General features: G+C 39.2%; 1 protein-coding gene across 1 annotated transcript in view; it reads left to right on the top strand.

The window, feature by feature from the left end:
• Positions 1-546: 546 nt before the first annotated feature.
• Positions 547-23,544, top strand: part of Aknad1 (AKNA domain containing 1) — a 37,101-nt gene continuing 14,103 nt past the window's right edge. Inside the window, 6 exon segments of the mRNA XM_026402783.2 lie at positions 547-1,533; positions 4,586-4,625; positions 5,026-5,171; positions 5,403-5,465; positions 10,683-10,816; positions 16,606-16,762. Coding sequence (XP_026258568.2) covers positions 547-1,533; positions 4,586-4,625; positions 5,026-5,171; positions 5,403-5,465; positions 10,683-10,816; positions 16,606-16,762 — 1,527 coding nt within the window.

The raw sequence follows: 23,544 nt of genomic DNA, 5'->3' as shown, positions 1-23,544 counted from the left end.
ATTCTCAGTACCGCATATAAATAAATAAAGTCCATTGACAACTAAAAAAAATATTTTAAAAAATTCTCATTTTGAGAGAACAAACACAAATAATATTTCCTAAGGGACAATAATAAAGATTTGGCCATTAACTATAGACCAATGTCTCCTTCAAAATTTAATGAATGAGGATGGGAGATGGAGCTCAGTGGCAAAGCAAGCACAAGGCCCTAGGTTTTATCCCCAGCACTGAAAAAAAAAAAAAAAAAGAAGGAAAATTGTTTTCCTTTACTATTATAGAATATTTAAGGTGAGTTAGCTCTTGGCTGAGTTTTCTGCCTTCATGTTTATAACTGAATTTCTCTAATTGAAAAGCATGCATTTCGTTCAGCGTAGACACCAAATTAATCATAGTACATTATTCTAATATATTTAACAATGTGGCTATTCTCATTTCCCATAGAAGAAGGTGCACAATGAAGACAATCCATGAAAACCAGATATACTATCATGACAAGGACAGCAGGACCAGGCAGCAGAGGTCAAGAAACATCAGGCTACCCTATCATGGATGAAAACGATTTTTCAGAAGATACAACGTATAAGCAACAGGAGGATTTACCTTATGATGGTGATCTCTCCCAAATGAACATATGCAATGATTACAATTTTACCGGAAATACTAACACCCTCAATGTTATTCCAATAGGAGATGACCCTAAAGTAAAGGCTGCCCATGTTGAAACATACAGAAATACAGCCAGGGCCATGACGTGGGATAAAGTTACTGAAAATGCTACCAATAAAAAGTGTGATAAAGAGAATCAACGCGCCATGACTCTTCATGTTCAAGCTACTAAAGGAGCTGCTCCAAAGTCAAACATTTCTGATATTTTACTCCATCATCTTTCTAAAGAGCAATTACTAAGAGTTCAAGGTATTAACTTTGAAACTCTCCCAGAGGTACGTAATGGTGACTGTTTTGATGAAGCAGCTTTTATTAAAAATATTATTTCACGTTATGTTAAGAATTCTTTCCCCAAAGCACAAACCTCAGAATTCATTGACCAACTCAACCCCAAAAGAGATGTCAAAAAAAGCAGTAAGCCCACCTGTTCTCCTATCATGGCAAAAGAAAATACCTGTGATTTAGAAAAGCCAGTTGTGACTGCAAATAGCAACCATCACGAAAATTTAAATTTTCTAACTAAAATCAAGGGTCCACAGGATGAACAAAAAAGTTGCCAACGGCAGACACCCCAGAAACAGTTGACAGAAAAAGCAACTTCAAGCAATGACTTCAAATATGGAAAAGGTCAAGTTCATTGCCAGCTGCCAGATTTCTCTAAAGTTGCTCTCAAAATGAAAATCCCTAAAAATCACATAATGAATAAGTCACTTACAATGACTAAGCCAGCCAGTTTTTCTCCTAAATTGAGAAACAAATCAGCAATCATGCAAGATATTTTAGAAACCATGTTTAGGTCAAAGTATGTTGAAAAACAACATCCGGAGCAGAAAGGGGAAAGTACAAAACCTTCACAACAAATGCAGGTAAATGAAAAGAGTCTCCTGTAAATATATACTGGGACTACTGGTCATCTCTGTCAGGGTGGGTTTTTGGAGGGTGAGTAGGGCTTTGTTCTGGTTCTGAGGTCTCATTCAGCTCCCTGGGACCATGGGGGCGAGTGACTTGACCTTTCAGAAGCTCAGTGGTATTCTCAAGAGAAGAATCATGGGCCAAATATACAACAGCATACAAGAGGGTGAAATCCAAATTCCTCAAGCGGGGCATCCCCTTTAGTATTCTTACTTCATCCTAACCTTCTAAACTCAGCTTCAGTTACCTGGCCAGCCTAAACCTCTTCTAAGCCTCCGAATTCTCTGAGCTCCTACCTTCCATGAAGCATCCCATCTCCACTTGCCAAAGACCTGCTCCTTTTCATGGTCTCCTTCAATTTCCCCTGGACCGTGTAAATTTTCAAATCTGCAAAATCACAGTTATTTCTGTCCTTTGCTTATTTAGTACTTTTGTCAGAGCTTTTATCTCAGCCTGATTTGGATCAAAATAATTTAGAGGTAACTCTTTCTCCCACTCGAGTTTAAGACTCCAGAGGGCAGCAACATTATCTTCGTCTTTCCTTTGTCTAATTTCCATACAAACGTTGTCTAACAAACCATACAAACTGTTACATTGGTAACCACTTCATACAAAACGTTGTTAATGCTTAATCTATGCCTTTTCCCATTGCCCCACATCCCCTCTTCTCATCCCTTACCCAACTTTCCAATGTGATGAGGCTGAGGATCTCATCATTTGAGGGAGAATAGTAAGGCAAATTCACATTAATAATTAAAGTAGGCTGGGTGCTGAGGCATCCACTGTAATCCCTGTTACCTGAGAGGCTGAGGCAGGAGGATCACAAGTTCAAGGCCAACCTTGGAAAGTTAGCAATACCCTATCTCAAAATAAAAAATAAAAAGGATTATGGATATAGATAAGTGGTAGAGTGCTTGCCTTGCATGTGTGAGGCCCTAGATTCAATCCTTAGTACTGGGAGAAATAAAAAGATCAAAGTGAACATTTTAGTTCTTTTGTCACTTTCCCAGGACCGTATGAAATTTCTTTTCAGCCTTTTATGAAGGGCATCCTGGACTGAATAGCAAGGTCTACCTGTTTCAATTTCCATCCCTCATTTAACCCAACACTGGGAAATTTGAACCGGAACCTCCCGGACACAACCTGGAGCCAGCAGCCAACCTGGTGGTGACAACAATGCTTCCCTAAGTCTTGGAGAAATCTATACCTTTATGGTATTGGGAAGTTTCAGGGTTACGTGTTCTTTTTTTTTAATTGGTGCATTATAACTATACATAATAGTGGGATTCATTATGCTATATTTGTACATGCACATAATTTGGTCAATCTCATTCCTCAGTACTTTCCTTTTTCCTTCCTCCTCCCTCCCCCAATCTTCTTGCTCTACTTTACTGATCTTTCTTTTGTTATTATTTTAATTAGTGCATTATAATTATATAGCTAAGGCGGGATTCATTATAGTATGTTCATATGTGGATATAGCATAATTTGGTAGATTTTGTTCCCTAGTATTTCCCCTTACCATACTTTCCACCCCTCCTTTCTAACCCCTTCCTCTACTCTACTGGTCTCCCTTCTATTTTTGTGAGATCCCATTTATTTATTTATTTTTGCTCCCCCCACCTAGTTTCCACATATAAGAGAAAACATTCAATCCTCGACTTTCTGAGTAGAGATTAGTCACTTAGTTCCATCCATCTACCAGTAAATGCCATGATTTCATTCTTCTTTATGGCTGAGTAAAACTCCATTATGTATATATACCGCAGTTTTTTCCATTCCTCTGTTGATGGACATCTAGGCTTGTTCCATAACTTGCCTATTGTGAATTGTGCTGCTACAAACATGTGTATGCATGTGTCACTATAGTATGCTGATTTTACTTCTTTTGAATAAAAAATACAAAGGAGTGGAATAGCTGGGTCATATGGTAGATCCACTCCTAGTCTTTTGAGGAATTGCCACACTGCTTTCCAAAGTGGTTGTACTAATTAATTTTCAGCCCCACTAACAAAATATAATTTTCCCACACATCCTTGCCAGCAATTGTTATTTGTATTCTTGATGATTGCCATTCTAAATGGAGTGGGATGAAATCTCAAGGTAGATTAATTTGCATTTCTCAGGGTTCCTGTTCTACTTGGAGGATAACATTAATATTGTTCCCAGTTCTCAGTCTCCTGTGTTAGTAGAAGGAGAATGGATATCAGGCTCATCTCTCTCTGGCAATGGCAGTTTGAGATCAGGCATCTGTTTTTTTTTTTGTTGTTGTTGTTGTTTTTTCTTTTCAGTCCTGTCAATTCAAGCTAGAGAACTGAACGCTCTAGGTTTCACATCCAGCCTATATTGGAGATATTCATAATGACCACAGCCTACTTTTACCACTGCCATTTCATTCTCTGGCCTCTGTGTATTTCTGAGCTTTATGCTGGGAGCAATGGGAAGACCCTCAAGGTGATTCATTGTGGGATTAAAACAGTTAGCCTGTGGTGAGCATAAAACAACCACTATCTTGACACATATTTTGGAGTGCATGGCACATTATAATTCCTAGAACATGTTTGGTGTTAGTGAAAGGACCACAACAGAGCTGCTGGAAAGATCAACAATGGTTCCTGAGTCATGGAGCTTACAGTATAATTTTAGGAGAAATGTTTGGGTATTCCACCTTCTGGTATCAAACATGATCATAATGATAGCTAAGATGTATTGCTGAATGCTTAGCACATGCCTGATATTATAGTAAATATTTAACATTTAATTCTCATAGTAGATTCTATTACTATCTCCATTTCACCACCATGAAATTTGATGCTTACAATGATGAGGCAATTGCTTGTGTCACCTAGCAAATTAGTGTCATAGTGGAATCCAACCCAAGCACCATGGTCCCAGCTCTTGACCAGAACACATCAGATGTCCTGGAGGCAGCCTATTGATCATTCTGAATAATGGTGTAATTGGTCAATTGCAACAGTAATGTTTTCTTATTCTTTAACTATGCAGATGGAGCCTACAGTACACAAACATCAAGACTTTCTTACAGGTATAGAGTTTTAAAACTTCTTTGTTTCAAAGACTATGTTGAATAGAAATGGTGAAAGAGGGCATCCCTGTCTTGTTCCAGTTTTTAGGGGGAATGTTTTCAATTTTTCTCCATTTAGAATGATGTTGGCCTTGGCTTAGCATAGATAGCTTTTACAATGTTGAGGTATGTTTCTACTGTCCTTAGCTTTTCTAGTGTTTTGAACATAAAGAGGTGCTGTATTTTATCAAATGCTTTTTCTGCATCTATTGAGATGATCATATGATTTGATATGTGTTTTGAAAATTTCTAGAAGAGAATAGCAAGGCTGATTACTGCCACAGATTTCTGTTTTCAGTACTTAATAAGATGGAGATGAGTTGAAATGCATGGATGCCAAAACTTGTTCTTTCTTATGTAGAAATAAAAACTGAGACACATTTGTTGAAGTTGTCATCCGCCTCTCAGAAAGAGCCCTTCTCAAGTACTTATATATTTCAAAAGCTAAGCCAAGGCAAGCAGATGTGTCAAAAGTTAAAAGAACAGACTGATCAACTGAAGACTAAGGTGATACTTTTAAAACTTATTATATAGGGGCTGGGCGCCTGCTTTACATGTGTGGGTTCAGGCACTGGGTTCGATCCTCAGCACCACATAGAAATTAATAAAGATATTGTGTTTTATTTACATCTAAATTTTTTTTTAAACTTATTATAAACAATAGAAATAAACAAATTTAAACACTGGAGACCATGCTATTAATGAAATAATGTGTTTTATTATGTGTTTTTATTGCAGGTACAAGAATTTTCCAAAAAAATAAAACAAGACCCTTTCTGCCATTTGAAAGAAAAAAGAATGGTAATGAATTTGATTTAGCTTTTTAAAATCTTTTTTAGAGAATTTGACATGGGTAAATACAAATGAATTCATGGTACCATGCTTTCTCTACAAGTGGAATGTTCTGGTAGGAAATGTTTGGCTGAAGATTAAACTGTCTTAGTTTATGGGGCTAAAAGAACTTAGAATTCTGTTTCTATAAGAATTTAGCTCTCTTTCCTTTCCAGGGGATAGATACATCGCTTACCTCACTAGTCAACTCATAATAAATCTGAGGTATGCTCAAGAGAAGAACATGGAAGCCATTATAAAGAGGGTGCCTGTCCTAGTTGATGGGTCCTGGTGGATTTAGGTTATAAAAATGGCTAGTATCTGGCAACTCAACATTTAAGACTTTGAAAACTTAAGATCAAACTTGAGGCAATGCTTTTCAGGTCAAAATCTTTTACTTTCACACCCTTGCTTGTTGTTACATTTGATCACTCAATTTATGTTGTCACTCTAACAGCCTTGTTATCAGTGACAGGGTTATGGGAAACGTGTGGACAATGAAGTAACAGGCCGAGGCTGGGAGAACCAGAGATGGGCTGAAGTGGAAGATGTAGTTCAGGTCATCAAGTCAGCAGCAAGGCAGGTAGTGGGGAGTCCTGATGTGTGCACAAGCAAGGTCCAGGGCGGGCTGTGCTGTAGAAACCTAAAAGTATGGGCCAAACCCAGGAGAACCCAGATGCTAAAAGATACCATGGATTATCCATTTACTCATCATATTAATGAAATCATTCATTCCTTCAAAAACCATGCACCAGGCCTTAGGGATTTGGAAATGAAGAAATTCTTCCTTTTCAAGTGGCTTATAGTCTCCTACAAACAGGATGGTGAACAGATTGTTAAAAATGCATCTTGAGAAAGGTTACAGATGATTCTCATGGCAGCCTAGGAGAAGTTCCTCCTGGCTATTGAATGCTTTGGAAAGCTTCCTGGAAATGACTTTTAACTTGGTGTATCGCAAGAGGAAGAAGGGTGAGTTCAGCAGAATAGGAGGCAGAGAAGTCTTCTGGAAGAAAGGAAACCACAGATGCAATAGTGTGAGGGCAAAACCTGCCTCTCGTGTAATTTGTCAGACGGAGCTCAGTACATCATGAAAGGCCTTTAAGCAATGCTCAGGAGCTTAGATTTTTTTTTCCCCTGAGTTTGAGTGATGGGGCAACATGGAAGGATTTAAAATTGAGAAATGGCAGGCACCAAGCACTATGGTAGGCATAGACCCAATGCAGGACGAGTTTGAGGGCTTGAAGGCTGGTGTGAGGAAGATGAAGAGGGAGACAAATCTATGTGTTCAAGGTAGTGGTGGCAGATTAAAGGAGTGAATAAAGAAAAGGAGGCGGCTTGGATGAATTCCAGATTTCTGGCTTGGGTGACACAAAGGTCAGGAACAAAAGTGGAAGATCCAGTTCAGAAGGGGTGTGGAAGGCAGGCAGAAGGCAAGATGTCAGGTGTAGTTTGGACACTTTTGAGTATGAAGTCCCTAGAGGACATTCCAATGAGGATGTCCAGTAGGCCCTTAGTGTGATGGGTCTGGCCCTCAGAAGCATTTGGGCCAGAAATGTAGATTTGGCACAGCCATGAGTTGAAGCTATGGAGGGATTGAGGTTGTCCAGGTCAAGTGGGAAGTGAAGAGGGTCAAAGATAGAGTCACTGTTCAGCAGCAAGCAGAGGGCAGGAGGAAAAAAAAACAGAGAGGCCCAAAAAGGAGACTGAAGAGGAAAGACCCAAAAGATCAGGAGCAGATCTGAAGAGGAAGAGCTATTGAAACCCCAGGAAGGAGGTTTTCAAGAAGTAAGGAGTTAGGGCTGGGGTTGTAGCTCAGTAGTAAAGCTTGCCTAGCATGGGTGAAGAACTGGGTTTGATCCTCAGCATCACATAAAAATAAGTAAATAAAATAAAGGCATTGTGTCCATCTACCAAAAAAAAAAAATGTAGGAAATTGGGCCACACCATTCAAGGAACAAAAGAAAACAAGATGTATATTGGTCTGGGGATATAGCCCAGTGGCAGAGCACTTGCCTAGCATGTGCAAAGTCCTGGGTTCAATCCTCATCACTACAAAATAAAAAGAAAGAAAAGTTGAAAAATCGTCTATTAAAAAAAAATGTGCCTTGGATTTGGCAAGCCTGGTTTCACTGAGGTGGTGGATGGGAAGGCAAATTGCAGAGGCTAAGGATTAAATGAGAGATAAAGGAGATCTCTCCAAGGCCAGAGTTTGGGGAGCTTGCAGAACACAGAATTTTAGAGGGCAGAACTGGTTTAAGGCAATAGCCTTCAGAGGCCTCAAGTCAGAAAGATTCTTCTGATGGTAGAGGGTAAGCAGAAATTCCTGCTGGGACAGGGAGAACAGAAAACTAGCTCCTGAAAGTTTCAGCCTGTGGTCTGAGCGTTCCAGGCCCATTTGGATCAGTGTTGGAAGAAGGCCAGACAGGGTGGAACCAGCCTTCTCAGCTTGAGCAGCACAATAATGGGAAGCATTTGGATTTTGGAGCAGACTTCCTAGTTCTACTTATTGGTTATACAGCTTAGACATGTTGTGGCACGTCTCCCATCTCAGAATTGTTCTGAGAATGAAAAGAGATACAGTTATGTCTAGAAAACTGTGCCCTATCTTCTGGAATATAACATGATTTATAACTCCAAGATCCTAAATTAGAATTAATACTTGGCTTTCTTTTCTTCTCATCCTCTGGCCTTTGAATACCTGATTCCCTTTCGTGGCTTTAATTGCCATTTACTTGCGTGCTACAGATTCCTAAACCACTGTTCTTAGCTTTTTAAAATATTTTTAGTTGTAGGTGGACACAATGCCTTTATTTTATTTATTTATTTTCATGTTGTGCTGAGGATTGAACCCAGTGCCTCATACCTGCCAGGCAAGTGCTCTACCATTGAGCCACAACCCCAGCCCCTAGCTTTTCATCTATAGTTCCAGCACCGGTGAGTGTCTTCCTGGGTCTCCTGCTCTCCCTGCAACTCTAGTTCAGCCTTGATATCTTCACTCAAACTTGCTAGCCTTCTCCGATTCTTCATTTTACTCAAATCTATTACATTCTTTCCACCTCCCAACCCAGAAACTCTCTAGTTTGTTAGATTCATAGTACCAGGATCTCTTCCTGGCAGGGAATAGATGGCTGGCTCACATGGGGTAACCGAGGAGAGTTTAATAAAGGCCTCCTTTTACAACAGTGTAGGCAAGATTAAGGAAAACCAATAAAGGATGAGAAAGCCTCTCATGGAAGGAATGTTGGGAGCTACTTCACCTGCAGGCTTAAAGGAGCAGAGGAAAACCAGGCACTGGAGCCTACAGGGAGAGCTGTAGCTGTAGGAATAGAGGACAAGCTCTGTGGCTTTTGATAGATTGACATTAGCCAGTCTATGCAGGAAGAAGGAAATTAGGGAAATAATGACTCTCACTCCTACCTCATTGTCTCCAACTCCTCTCTCCTGCTGCTGCCAACTGTTGGCTGGAAACAACTGAAGCCAGGGTAGAAAAGTGCCTGTTGATACAGTTGACTCAAAGTCAGCCCCCAGTCTGGGGCACAGAGAAAGAGAGAGGATGAATACAGGGAGGAAACGGAAAACAGCCACCAAACTTGCCACTTTCAACCCTATGGCCAATATGTTTCTAAACTCTTGTCTATTTGTTAATATTAACAAGAATGCATAATAGTAGCAGCTATTATCTTTTGTATATGTATAGATAGCACCTGACTTAGGATGGTTTAACAATATTTCAATTTTATGATGATGCCAGGTAATACCCATTCAGTAGAAATCATGCTTTGGATTTTGAGTTTGGATCTTTCCCTGGCTAGAGACATGCAGTAAGGATACTCTCTCAGATGCTGGGCAGCTCAGAGGTAGCCTGCAATCACGAGAGTAGACAGCCAATACTGTACAGTGGTCTGTGTTCAACAAATCACATGAGATATTCAACACTTTCCTTACAAAATAGATTTTTGTTTTAGGTGATTTGTTTCAACTGTAGGCTGATGCAAGATTCTGAGCACATTTAAGGTAGGCTGGGCCAGGCTCTGATGTAGTGAATGCTTTTCTACATGTGATATTTTTGATTTTCAATTTACAATGACTTTTTCAGGATGTAGCCCCATTGTGAGCAGAGGAACACTGGTACTGTGCTCCTGGCATGGTTATCTTATTTAATTTTCAGAAGGTGGGAGCTATTATATTAATTTTACAGATGAAAAACTGAAGTTTCAAGAGTTCGAGTTAACTCAAATAATTCAATTAGTAAGGGACAAAGTCTGAACTTGAACCCTGTTTTGTCTGCATTGTAACCTCATTGTGCAATGTTCCCACCCTTGGCAACATAGCTTCAATTCTTCCTTTAATCTCCATTTTCATGAATACTGCCTAGTCTAGGCTTCCCTGAGCATCCTTTAAATCTGACTTCAGTCTTACTTCCTCCATTGTGTCTTGGAGTCAAATACACAGTCTCTCTTTTCAGCAGAATAAAATCATTTATACTAGGACTGTTCCTGAGATAGTTTTTGAATCTCATGCCTCAGGCCCAGGGTCAGACATAAGCAGGACTCAGGGAATGTTTAGCACCTGGGGATTTGGGTCAGAAGCCTCTACATATCTTCAAGAGAGGATCCTGACCTGCAGTGTTTAAACATTCATTTACATTCATTTACCAAGCTGCCCCAGGGTGACTTCTGCAAGACCCACCCACTTTTCTGGCTAAATTTTGCTATTTCTTCCCCATCTTACCCTCCAGCTGCCATAGACTGAAACCCAGGCCCTCTAACTTCAGATCCTTTTTAAGATCTATGTGACTTCAGACATAATTTCTAGAGCTCCAGTTTTCTTCCTCTACAAAACCAGGATAATGAAGTCTCCTTTGCAAATTCACAACGTTGATGTGAAGATTAAACAAGATAAAGTGCTCTGTAAGTGAAAGTCATTCTGCAAAATACAGGATAATGAATATGCCACTCAGGGGGTTCAGAGGCCTCCAAGCGGGTTCCAAGGGAGAAATCAGAAAAGACTGTATTTTTCAGCCATGTGCTGTGAGGGAGTTGCGAATGCCAAGGTGACTCTTGGGTTGTCTATATTTTAGATGTCAGATTCTGACACTACTGTAGGGTACACCTACTCTGCGTTTTGGGGAAAACAACTACACACACAGCTTACATGTGGATGATTCCAATGACTTCACTGCTACAGGTCCTGAAGAAACTTCAGGAACACCTTGAAGTGCTGGAACAGGAGTTGCTGGCCACCAAGGAAAAGCATCTGGGCTTGCAGCAGCAAATCCACAAGCATGAATGCCCAACTGTAGATGACTTTGATCCCAACAGGTCAGGTTCACACCTACCGTGCAAGGTTCATGGGCCCAAGGTGGCCTCTTTCACGTGGGATTCTGAAGTAGCCACTGGCTTAGTAGGTGGAGAGCCACTGTAGAGTCAGCAAAAACTGTGTCACCAAAGGGAAAAATGTGACCATTCTCTCTGGTCACAAGTAGCATAGATCATCTGTGATGTGTAAGGTGCTGTGCTGGACATCGATCCCAAATAACCAGTTGTCTCCTGGGACAGAGCTACCATGCCACAACTTTTATATTCTGTTGGAGGTTATTTTAATTGGTTCTGAGACTCAGAGGAGCACAAGAAAATCTCAGAAGAACTCATGTGTCATGACAGAGGGGGCCTTCTCCTCTCCTGTCCTCCTCAGCTCTTTCCTAGTTCTCTCTGCTTCCAACTTTGCTATCCCTGCCTGGTTCTTGCCTCCTGTCCATTTTTTACCCCTTCCTTTTCCATCCATCTGACAATTCTGAAGGGGCGGTGGCAGGAGAGGATCATTGGAAAGTTGATTTGTGCGGAGGTGAAGGACCTTCAAAATCCTGATAACGGAAAACAATTCCGGAGTTAATTCACATTAGAAACTTGGACGCACACTCCTATTGAACTTTCCAATTGGCCATTTTTATGGAATCATTCTCTTCTCGATTCACTCCAAATAATTTTAAGATCCATTCCAGAACTCCAGGCTAAGATTGTTTCCATTTAATTTCCTGGTATGAATTAAAAGAAACCATTGAGTAATATTTGTGAAGTTCAACTCTTTCTACTCACAGCATTTTAATGTGGAATCATTCTTGATGCCAAAATATTTTAATGATTTATGTTTCAGAACTAGCATCCTGAGATATTTTTTTTTCTCCCCTGAGGTACAATTTACTTTTTTCAAGATGAATGGAACCTCTGTCTGCCTTTATTTTAATACTGTATAATTAAACAGCAGGGATGAGGTTTTAATATTGATTTTTTTCCCCAATGGCTTTTTCTCCCTCTGGGGGCGGGGGGAAACCATCTCTACATTCTTCTGCTTTTAAAAAAATTAATAGAGTAAGTATATTTATTTTCAAGGAATCTCTTAGCTGTCATTTTCAAGACAGGCCTCTGTGTGCATTGAGACTGAAGTTATGCAACGCCTTATTTATATCCTAGTTGCAACCACACTGTGCCTGGCACAAGTATAAATCAAAAGGGTTTTAACTGCAATTATATCCCATATACGGGAAAAACTTTCAACACTGGGGCAAGGGAGGGACCCAGCCTCTCCCAAAACTCCCTTGGAGCCACCTCAGGACAAGCAAAGCTGATCAGCTCAAGACTGGTCCTCTTATTCTCACATAGACTAACGAGGCAATGGCAGAAGCCCATATAACCTTTAGGGTCTTGAAGTGTTGAGAACCTTCTAAGTGTTTGTCCAAAAGCCGATATAGGTAGCTTTCTGTGGGAGCAAGAATTCTGATTTATTGAGTAGTCACTTGTTTCCATTGACTGCTGTGCTCTTAGTAAAAGCTTTTTATCACAGTGGTAAGGTATTCAAACCCCAGCCCCTTCCCACATACACAAAAAGGTAATATACAGAATTATTTGTTTGGATCTCATCTATGTTGTTCATCAGAATGTCCAATGGTTTGTCTGATTCTTTCAAACATCAGAAACCAAAACGAGTCAAGAAATGGGATTCTACTGCCAGGCACATGCCTGTAATCCCAGAAACTGGGAGGCTGAGTCAGGAAGATCGAAAGTTCGAGGTCAGCCTAGGCAACTTAGCAAGACCTTGTCTCAAAAGAAAGAAAGAAAAGGAGGGAGGGAGAGTGCCCCTGGGTTCAATCTACAGTACTTCCCCCACCCAACCCCCCAAAAGAAGGAAGAAAAAGAAATGGGTATCTACCTCCATCAATCTCTCTGATATTCTCAGCATCAATCTTGTCCTTTGCTTTACAGGAAAAATCATGAATTCCCTCAAAAATGTGTCTTATTTATCTCCAAATCTCCATGTTGACACCTCTTTTTTCTTCCTTCCTTCACCCCCCAACCTCCTTGAGCCCCTCCTCCCTTTGGACTGCCATGAAGCCTTGCTTGGTCATTTCACTCCTTTTTTTTTTTTTTTTTTTTTTTTCATTCTTTTTTTTTTTTTTTTTTTTTTTTTGAATTCTGAGCAGTTTATTCTCAAGTCATTACAGTGTTCAACCAGTTCAACATATAAAGGTAAAAGACGTAACAGTAAACTTTGGGAGGCACACATTCCCATTCTGAAAGAAGACAGGTTACACACAGGAAAAAAAAATGCAGCAAATATTAGGGTATTCAAAGTAATTTTTTGACACTTCAGATGTGACATATTTACAAGAAAAGTGTAAGTTTTAAAATAATTAAATAATTTCCATAGACTTATAAAAGAATTGAGATAAATACTAGGAGACCCTGACAATCACAAGAACATTTTCCTATGCTATTGAACAAGGGTAGTTCTATAAAAAGTCCCAAAATAGAGCTAATATTTGCCACCATTAAATATATCAAATTACCAATACCAAAATATGCTAAAAGGAACATGCAATGTGGAAGCTGTACCAAAGAAAACAGCATCAGGCTCTTGAATATTGCAAACTTCTATACAAGTCTTCTTAGGTGCATCCATGAAACAAAAACTTCTTTCAAAAGAGCCATTAAAATGGGTAGGTCAGCAGAAAAAGTGTAATTATTTATTTATTTATTTTTTTTTTTCTTTTTTTTTTTTTTTTTATTGGTCGTTCATAACATTACATAGTTCTTAATACATCATATTACACGGTTTGATTCAAGTGGATTATGAACTCCCGCTTTTACCCCGTATACAAATTGCTGTATCACATCAGTTACCCTTCCATTGATTGACATATTGCCTTTCTAGTGTCTGATGTATTCTGCTGTCTGTCCTATTGTCTACTATCCCCCCTCCCCTCCCCTCCCCTCCCCTCCCCTTTTCTCTCTCTACCCCTTCTACTGTAAATCATGTCTTCCATTTGTATTCTCTTGACTTACCCCTCCTTACCTCTTATATGACATTTTGTATAACCCTGAGGATCGCCTTCCATTTCCATGCAATTTCCCTTCTCACTCCCTTTCCCTCCCACCTCTCATCCCTGTTTACTGTAAATATTCTTCTCAAGCTCTTCGTCCCTACCCTGTCCTTGTTTACACCCCTTATATCAAAGGAGTCATTTGGTATTTGTTTTTTAAAGATTGACTAGCTTCACTTAGCATAATCTGCTCTAATGCCATCCATTTCCCTCCAAATTCTATAATTTTGTCATTTTTTAATGCAGAGTAATACTCCATAGTGTATAAATGCCACATTTTTTTTATCCATTCATCTATTGAAGGGCATCTAGGCTGGTTCCACAGTCTTGCTATCGTGAATTGAGCTGCTATGAACATCGATGTAGCAGTGTCCCTGTAGCATGCTCTTGTTAGGGCTTTAGGGAATAGACCGAGAAGGGGAATAGCTGGGTCAAATGGTGGTTCCATTCCCAGCTTTCCGAGAAATCTCCATACTGCTTTCCAAATTGGCTGCACCAATTTGCAGTCCCACCAGCAATGAACAAGAGTGCCCTTTTCCCCGCATCCTCTCCAGCACTTATTGTTGTTTGACTTCCTAATGGCTGCCAGTCTTACTGGAGTGAGATGGTATCTTAGGGTAGTTTTGATTTGCATTTCTCTGACTGCTAGCGATGGTGAGCATTTTTTCATGTTCACTCCTTTTTTTTTGTAAATCAGCAGCCTCTATGTATCCTCTGCTGCATTCTCTTCTGCCTTCTACGTTATAAATATTCTCCAATCTTATTCAACTATCACTTTAGCATTTCTTTCTCCTGCCATTTATCAAAAACAGCAGCCTTTCTCCACTAGTTGAAAAAGACATTTTAAAAAATGTATTAATTTCTTTTCAGTACTAAGAACTGCATATGCTAGGCAAGTGCTTTACCCCTGAGCTACATCCCAGCCTTTTAAAATTTTTTGTCTTGATACAAAGTCTTGCTAAGTTGCCTAGGCTGGCCTTCAACTTGCAATCTTCCTGCCTCAGCCTCCTGAGTAGCTGGGATTACAGATGTGCACCGCTGTGCCCAATGGCAAAAGACGTTTTATCAAATACAAAATCTCTGCATGTTGATGTGACATTTTTCTATTTCATTCTACTGATCTGTTTCTGTCTCTATATTAACCAAATTTTTAAAAAATATTTTCAGTTGTAGGTGGACACAATACCTTTACTTTATTTTTATGTGAGGTGCTGAGGATTGAACCCAGTGCCTCACAAGTGCAAGGCAAGCACTCCACCACTGAGCTACAACCAGTCCTGCACTTCTGTTCTTAGCATTTTGTTGATTTTTACTTGGTTGTCTTCATTTATAAGGTATGACATTGTAGCATCTGAAAGCAATGACAGGCTTTTCCTCCCTAAATATTTATATACTTTATTTCTATTTTTCCTTCCAGTTCTTATGTATTTCTTTTTATTACTTTATTTCATTTGCTAGGTTTTCAAGAATAATATTGAATAATTAGTACTTGTGAAAGAACTTTTTTTGCATGGGGGGTAGCCAGGGATTGAACCCAGGAGTACTTAACCACTGAGCCACATCCCCAGCGTCTAAAATCTTTTAAAAATATTTATTTGAGACAGGGTCTCACTAAGTTGCTGAGGCTGGTCTTGAATTTATGATCCTCCTGCCTCAGCCTCCTGAGTCACTGGGAGTCACCACACCCAGCTTCTTTCTTTTTCTTAATGTTATTTATGTTTCTCATTATTTTCCAGCAGTTTATTTTGCAGATTTTTTGGAAACAGAAATTTATTTTATTGATCAAATTTTAAAAATTTCTAGATGTACTTTCTTTTTCTGTCTTCCTGTTGTGAACACTTAGTTTATTGATTTTTTTTCAACTTTTTTCTTCTAATAATGCATCTTTAAGACTCTAAGCTGGGGGCATATCTTGGAACATAGCATACACAAGGTCCTGGACTCAATCCCCAGCACCAAAACAAAACAATCCAGAATGAAAAAGAAACATACCAACCCTCCCTCCCCCAACTCAACTAAGCTGGGTGTAGTGGTTTAAGTCTAGAGTTCCAGCTCCTCAAGAGGTTAAGGCAAGAGTATCACTTGAGCCCAGGAATTTGGGACCAGCCTGAGCAACACAGAAAACTTGTCTCTTAGGAAAAAAAAAAAAAAAAGTATAAATTTTCCTCAAACTACTGCTTTAACTGCATTGGATTGATTTTCATAGATTTTTCTCTCAAATTTCATCTGCTAATAAATTATTCCTCACTCCCATTTCTATTTTATGTTTAACCCAAAATTATTTAGATGAAAATTGGGTAAAATCTATGTTTTAAAATATACGTGCATGTAATCATAATGAGCTTATTCATTAAATTATTCTCATACTTTTATGCTCCTCCTCTCTTTTAATTGGCATAATGATTATTTCCATGGCATTGCAGCTCTTAGAACTGTCAGGGATCCTGGTGTCATCAGATCCAGAAAAGCAAGGTAGAGCTGAGATACTGGAAGCTCGGAAAGACGAAATGATTCACCAAAGGATAGACAGCTAATAGATAGCAAATGAGGCTCAGAGCCCAGGACTTTGGAGTGAAACTCTAAACAGAATGCATCAGGGCAGAGGTCCCTTATCCTTCCCGTCTATAGATAGGCCACATTAAAAATGTAGATCAGTGCCCTTTTCAATTACTGTTGTCACCAGTTAGGAGGCTGAGAGCATAGCCCAGGAGGTGCCTGTTTATGTTTACCCAGAAAAGTGGAAGGTAAAATCTTCAAGTTGGAGGTGCTACTTGAAGATGTTAGAGAGAAAATTGACGAAAGCAAATGTACTTCAGCACTCTGTCTTCCTGTGAGCTCTCCAATCTTCCTGGATGACTTGGCATCCACAGCCTCTTCGTCCTCAAATGAGGTCATGCAGCAACCTACAGCCTAATTTTGTGCCAGGAAAAAATGTTTTTTATGCATGTATGGACTCCTGGATTCACTGGATTCTATTTTAATATTTAATGAAAACTGAACTTTCCAAAGCCCTTTGAATCATAATATTTAAAATGGAACCAGCTTTTAGTAATTGGATGCTATTTCAAGTGTTGGTTTTGAAACATTCCATTCATTAATTTTGGATGCAACATTTCAGTGTGAACTGATGATCCACAGAATAGCTATTTCTTCTGGATAAAGAGCAAAACTTGTGGATCGTGCCTGGGAAAATTTTTCTTTTCAATAGTTTTGTGCTCTTTCTTCTAAATAAAGACTAGCACACTCAGTGAAATAATTATTTCCTCTAAATCCACTTCTGCATTTTCCTTCTCTCAAGTTAAATTCTTTTGATTGTCTGCATATACCAGATTGGGAATTCAAATCAATCACCACTGTCTTTCTACGCTTTTTGTTTTCTTTGCCTCAACTATCAGAACATTTCAGACTAAATTAAAATTTGAAAAAACTGAATCATCTAAATAATTGCCTTAAGTCGACTCTGGTGTCATTCAGTATTTGAAGACACAGTCCAGGGATGATATTCAAAATTCAAATGAGGTTTTTGTCAGAGCTAAGGACAAAATTTATTATATAAATATTAGCCTTCCAAAAAAGTGTGTTCACCTCCTCGGAACGCTTTGCTGCCTGACAAAACCTCATTCCCTCAGGCCCAACTTTGGACACAGGTAATTTCTGCATCCTGGATCCTCAGCCCCCCACCTCAGGCAGAATTCTTTGCCTGGAGGGGTGTGAGGGAGCCTGAGGGTTCTTCAAGCCATCCGGCAGGGGCTGCCTCAGGCCTGGATTCACTCTGCTTTACTTGGTCCCAAGTTTACATCAACTGTTGTAAAATGAAGAAAACTCCACACTTTGTAATGATCAGTACTGAAGAAAGCATCTACTGCTGGTATTTATTATTAATTCATGCATTTACCCATTCAGCAATATTTATTGCTATATACTAGGCACTTTTTTTCCTTTTTATTGGTGCATTATGATTATACATAACAGTGGGATTTGTTGTAATATATTCATACGTGCACACAATAAAACAGTATAATTTGGTCGATTTCATTCCCCAGTACCCCCCCTTTCCCCTCCGCACCCTCCCCCTGATTCCCTTCTTCTATTCTACCCGACTCCCTTCTATTTTTTTTTTCTTTTTAATTTGTTCTACTAGGCACTTTCCTAAGTATCTGGGATTCAACATAAACAAGGCAGACAAATCACCCCCTTCCTCAAGATGTTTGCTGTGCTTCTGGGAGAGTTGGAGTACAGAATGTAAAAAGCACTATGCAGGAAGTGATCAAACACTCCCGTGACTCTGAGGCCAAACTTCCTAGGTTCAAATACTGGCTGTGTTACTTATCAGCTTTGTGATCATGGGGGAAGTTAGGCAACCTCCCTGTGTCTCAGTTCCCTCCTCTGAAAAATGGGATATCAATGCCTGTCTCACCGGGTTGTTATGATGTTTAAATGAGTTAGTACATGTAAAGTACTTAAACCAGCACATACTTGGGTGTTAGCTGTTGAGACTATTAAGTGATGGGACATGACCAAGGTAACTGTGAGAGGGCAGCATTACTAAGGGAGAGATAGTCAGAGGGAACATTTGAGTTGAGTCCTGGGATAAGGAGGCTACTTGGTGAGGAGTCTGGGAAGGGACCCTGGGAGGCATATTATGGTGCCTTAGGAGTGGATAATGGGGATCCTGACCTAATTTAGAGTCACATCTGAAGTTAACTCTGGCCCTAAGGGCAATTCCTTCTGTGTGCTCCCAAGGAGCATTCTGGGGCCCTTTGGGCCCCGGGGGAAGTAAGGTGAATGGGGGTGGGGGTGAGGGTGGGGGTGGAGGTGGTGGGGGTTGCTGCAGGCCCCAAGCCAGGAGCTCTGTGAGCTGGCAGTGCAGATGCAAATCCTCACCTGGTTTTGTGTGCGCGTGTACCTGTTACACCTGTTACTGGGAATTGAACCCTGAATTTCTCCCTTGCTAAGCTTCTGCTGTACCACTGAGCTACATCCCCAGCTCTTGGACTAATTGGCAGGCTGGGTGTTAGGGCTGGTGATTGTGGCTCTTGCTAAGGGTTTCCCATTCTTCCAGCTCTCAGGAGAAACTTGATTGAGGTACCTGGACCTAATTGAGGGCTTCTTCAACTTCACTGTGTCTAGAAATCAATTTTAGATCTTTTTTTTTTCTTTTCTTTTCTTGGTTCTTTTGTAACACTTGACAGTAGAACAGTAGAATTCATTTTGATACAATTGTCCAAGCGTGGAATATATCTGATTCTAGTTAGGTCCCCATTCTTATGGATGTAAATGATGGGTGGGATTTGCCTGTTTTGGTGCCAATAGCATGCTGTTTTTGTTGTTATAACTCTGTTGTATAATTTAAGATCTGGGATTGTGATGCTTTGCTTTTCTTGCTAAGGATTGCTTTGGCTAGTCTGGGTCTCTTATTTTTCCAGATGAATTTCATGACTGCTTTTTATATTTCTATGGAGAACATGATTAGAGTTTTGATGGGAATTGCTTTGAATCTGTATAGCACTTTTGGTAGTATGGCTGTTTTGATAATATTAATTTGGCCCTATCCAAGAACAATTGATGGTCTTTCCATCTTCTAAGGTCTTCTCTCTTTCTTTAATGTTCTGTAGTTTTTTTTTAAACATGGTGTCACTTTTAATACCTTTATTTAATTAATTAATTTATTTATTTTATGTGGTGTTGGGGATCAAACCCAGTGCAAGCTCTCTACCACTGAGCCACAACCCCAGCTCTCTTCTGTAGATTTCATTGCAGAAGTCCTTCACCTTTTTTGTTAGATTGATTCCCAAGTTGGTTTTTTTTATTTTTTTTTGAGGCTATTATGAATAGGATGGTTTTCTTAATTTCTCTTTCAGGTGATTCATTGTTGGAGTATAGGAATGCAATTTATTTCTGGGTGTTAATTTTGTATCCTGCTACTTGCTGAATTCATTTTTTAGAGTTTTCTGGTGAAGTTTTTGGGTCTTCTAAATATAAATCATGTCACTGGCAAACAGATAGTTTGAACTCTTCTTTTCCTATTGGAATCCCTTTAATTTCTTTGCTTTGCCTAATTGCTCTGGCTAGAATTTCAAGGACTATGTTGAATAGAAGTGGTGAAAGTGGACATCCTGTGTTCCTATTTTTAGAGGGAATGCTTTCAATTCTTTTCAGTTTAGAATGGTGTTAGCCTTGTGTTTGTTTGCAATGTTTAGGCATATTCCTTCTATCCCTATTTTTTTCTAGTGTTTTAAACATGAATGAATGCTGTATTTTGCCAAATGCTTTTTCTGCATCTATTGAGACAATAATGTGATTCTTGTCTTTAAGTCTATTTCTGCGATGAGTTACATTTATTGATTTCTTTATGTTAAACCAACCTGGTATGCCTGGGATGAAACCTGCTTGATCAAGGTATACTCTCTCTTTTAATGTATTTTTATATGTGATTTGCCAATATTTTAGTAAAATTTTTTGCATCTACGTTCATCAAGTATTTCTTATTATTTTGCATCTATGTTCATCAAGTGTATCTTGTTAAATTGATTCAGTAGGTCTGGGTGATTTGCAATCCTGCATTTCTAACAAGCTCCCAGGTGATGCCAACGTTGCTGGTTTTGGTCTGGACACCACCCTTCAAAGAGTAGCAAAAATCCAAAGATTATTTTATTATGAATAAATTGGAAAAACTGGGATTAAAAGCCCAAGGGACCAAAATGATATCCATGTTATAACAAGCAGTGATAATCCTGTTGATTCAGAGCCTTACGGTTTGCAAAGACTTTTTGCATAGGAGGAATAACTTAGAAAGGTGAAACTTGCCCAGGGCAAAAGATATTAAAGCCTCGATCTTCCAATTCAGTGGAAGGACACCTCCTCCATTTTGCTAATGCAAATCTGTTTGAAATGTCAAGTGCAGGGGAACCCTGTAAACTTAGTAGTGATAAAAGAAAATATGGGGAACAGATTGGAGGAGGGGGAACCCTTCATTTTTAAGTTATAAATGTGATAAATCTTTATTGCAAAAGAAATAAAAAAATATAGAGAAGTGTAAAGAAGAAAATTTTCCTTAGACAAATTGTGGCTAATTTTTTCAGTAGTTTTTTAAATTGCTGATGAACCTTTATTTTCTTTATTTACTTATATGCAGTGCTGAGAATTGAACCCAGTGCCTCACTCATGCTAAGCAAGTGCTCTACCACTGAGCCTCAACCCCCAGCCCTTGCTAATATTTTAGTATATTCATTTTAGTATATATCCTTCCAGTTTTCCCCTCTTTTTTAAAAACTTTATTTTTTTATTTTTATGTGGTGATGAGGATAGAACCCAGTACCTTACACATGCTAGGTAAGTGCTCTACCTCTGATACCTCTTGTGTATATATTTTTACAAAAATGAAATCTTACTATATGTATTTTTTTATAATCTACTTTTTTCCATTTAACATATTGTAGACATCTCTCCACGTCACTTAAGAATAAACCTACTTTTTTTTTTTTTCAATTGAATCCAGTGCCTTGAGCATGCTAGGCAAGCACTCTACCGCTGATCTATATTTTCAGACTTTTACTTTTTGAGAGAGAGGGAGGATCTGGGGTTGCCCTAGCTGATCTCCAACTTTTCTTCCTGCCTAGCCTCCCAGGTAGGTAGCTGTGATTACAGGCATGCACTACCATGCTCAGCTCTATGGCTTCATTTTAATGAGCTTTTAAAATAATGTATATGCCTCCACCTCACCTATTGTATCAGCATCACCATGGTGCATTTCACTATATGGATGTATCCTGATTTATTTAAACAATCTCACTGATGGACACTTAGTTTTTCCCCAGTTCTTTGATATTATAAACATGGTTTCAGGTAACATCATATTACATGCAAACTTTTTTGTTGTTGTTGTCCATTATTTCCTGAGAATAAAATTGTAGCATTGCAGTTAATGATTCAAACCATTGTGAAAAGTGGCTATTTGTAGCCTCCACTTTACTAGTGCTTGGGAATATCAGGGTCTCTGACTTGAGCTCACCTCAATGTTTTCCTAAGCTTTGCTACAGTGGTAAGTGAAAATGGGTATCTTATTATACCAATATATATATTTAATACCAGAGATTGAACCCAGAGGCACTTAACCACTAAACCACATCCCAGCCCTTTATGTTTTATTTTGAGAAAGTGTCTCCCTAAATTGCTTAGGGCCTTGCTAAATTGCTGAGGCTGCAATCCTCCTGCCTCAGCTGGGATTACAGGTGTGCACCACCAGGCCTGGCCTCAATCTGTTTTTTTTTTTTTTTAAACTATTTGTGAAATTCAATCTATTTTCATCTGTTTCTTGGACATTTGTACCTCCTCTCTGACAATATCAAAAATTTTAACTTATGTTTGCAAAACAAATTACAGTCAAATTTTTAAAGACAGAAAAATGGGAATGTATGAAAAACAAAAGGATGTTCACTGTTCAAATTGGTATCCTATCAAGTGCTCTGACAAATGCACAGTTTAACAGAATTGGGGTTAAGAACACAAGCAAATGAGTCACACAATAAAGATTCAATTCCAGCTCAGATACTCTCTATGTGATCTTGCCAAGTTGCTTAAATTCTCTGAGCCTCAAATTATTCATCATTAAATTGTCACAACATGCCAGGATGGTAAGTAATAAAAAATTATCTGAGAAGCACTGGCACATAATGAACAATCAGCAAATACCGCAGTTGTTTCTATCAATAAAAAAATAATGAAGCCCTCCCAAAAAATCAGTGGGCAAAAGATATGAACTGAAAAGCCACAAGCAGGAAATGCAACCAATAAATAAGCATGTGGGGAAATGCTCATCTTCTTTGGTAGCAGAGGAGATCCTACTTAATATAACTCGCCCCCCCTCTTAAATTAATGAAAACATTTTCAAGAGATAAATCCTGGTAATGAGAAAGGTGTGGTCCAACTGGGCCATCCACATTGTTGGTGGCTGTGTAATCCGTGAACCTTTTGTGGAAAGCAGTTCAGCAAAATGTATCATCACACAAACATGTTCGCAACCTTTGGCCCAGATGTTTCCTTGGGAAGTAATTCAAAATGTGGAAAAAGATATGTCTATAATAATGCTTATGCAAGCATCCTTTGTAATGGTGGAAAAAAAAAACATTGATTTTCTGTTTACACAAAGGATAAAGCCATAGTCAAAAATACACAGTGGCTGGTGTTAGCCCTTTCTGTTCAGTAGTGCAATTGTTTTGTGTTAAAAAGTGATGTATAGGGCTGAGCTGTGGCTCAGCAGTAGCGCACTAGCCTGGAATGTGTGAGGCACTGGGTTTGATCCTCAGCACCACATATAAGTAAGTAAAAAAAAATAAAGGTCCATTGACAACTAAAAAAAATTTTTAAAAAAAGTGATGTATAAGCTGGGCACTGTGTCGAAGGCCTGTAATCCTAGCAGCTCAGGAGGCTGAGGAAGGAGGACAGTGAGTTCAAAGCCAGCCTCAGGAAAAGCAAGGTGCTAAGCAACTCAGTGAGACCCTGTCTCTAAATAAAATACAAAATAGGGCTGGGGATGTGGCTCAGTGGTTGAGTGCTCCTGAGTTCAATCCCTGGTAACACCCACCCCCAAAAAAGTGATGTATAGGGCTGGGGTTGTGGCTCAATGGTAGAACACTTGCCTAGCATGCATGAGGCACTGGGTTCAATCCCCAG

Source organism: Urocitellus parryii, chromosome 11 (genome assembly GCF_045843805.1).
Source record: "Urocitellus parryii isolate mUroPar1 chromosome 11, mUroPar1.hap1, whole genome shotgun sequence".
In the NCBI taxonomy this organism is placed as follows: domain Eukaryota; kingdom Metazoa; phylum Chordata; class Mammalia; order Rodentia; family Sciuridae; genus Urocitellus; species Urocitellus parryii.
Note: the sequence above shows the minus strand (reverse complement) of the source record. Positions and strands in the feature narration are given on the sequence as shown.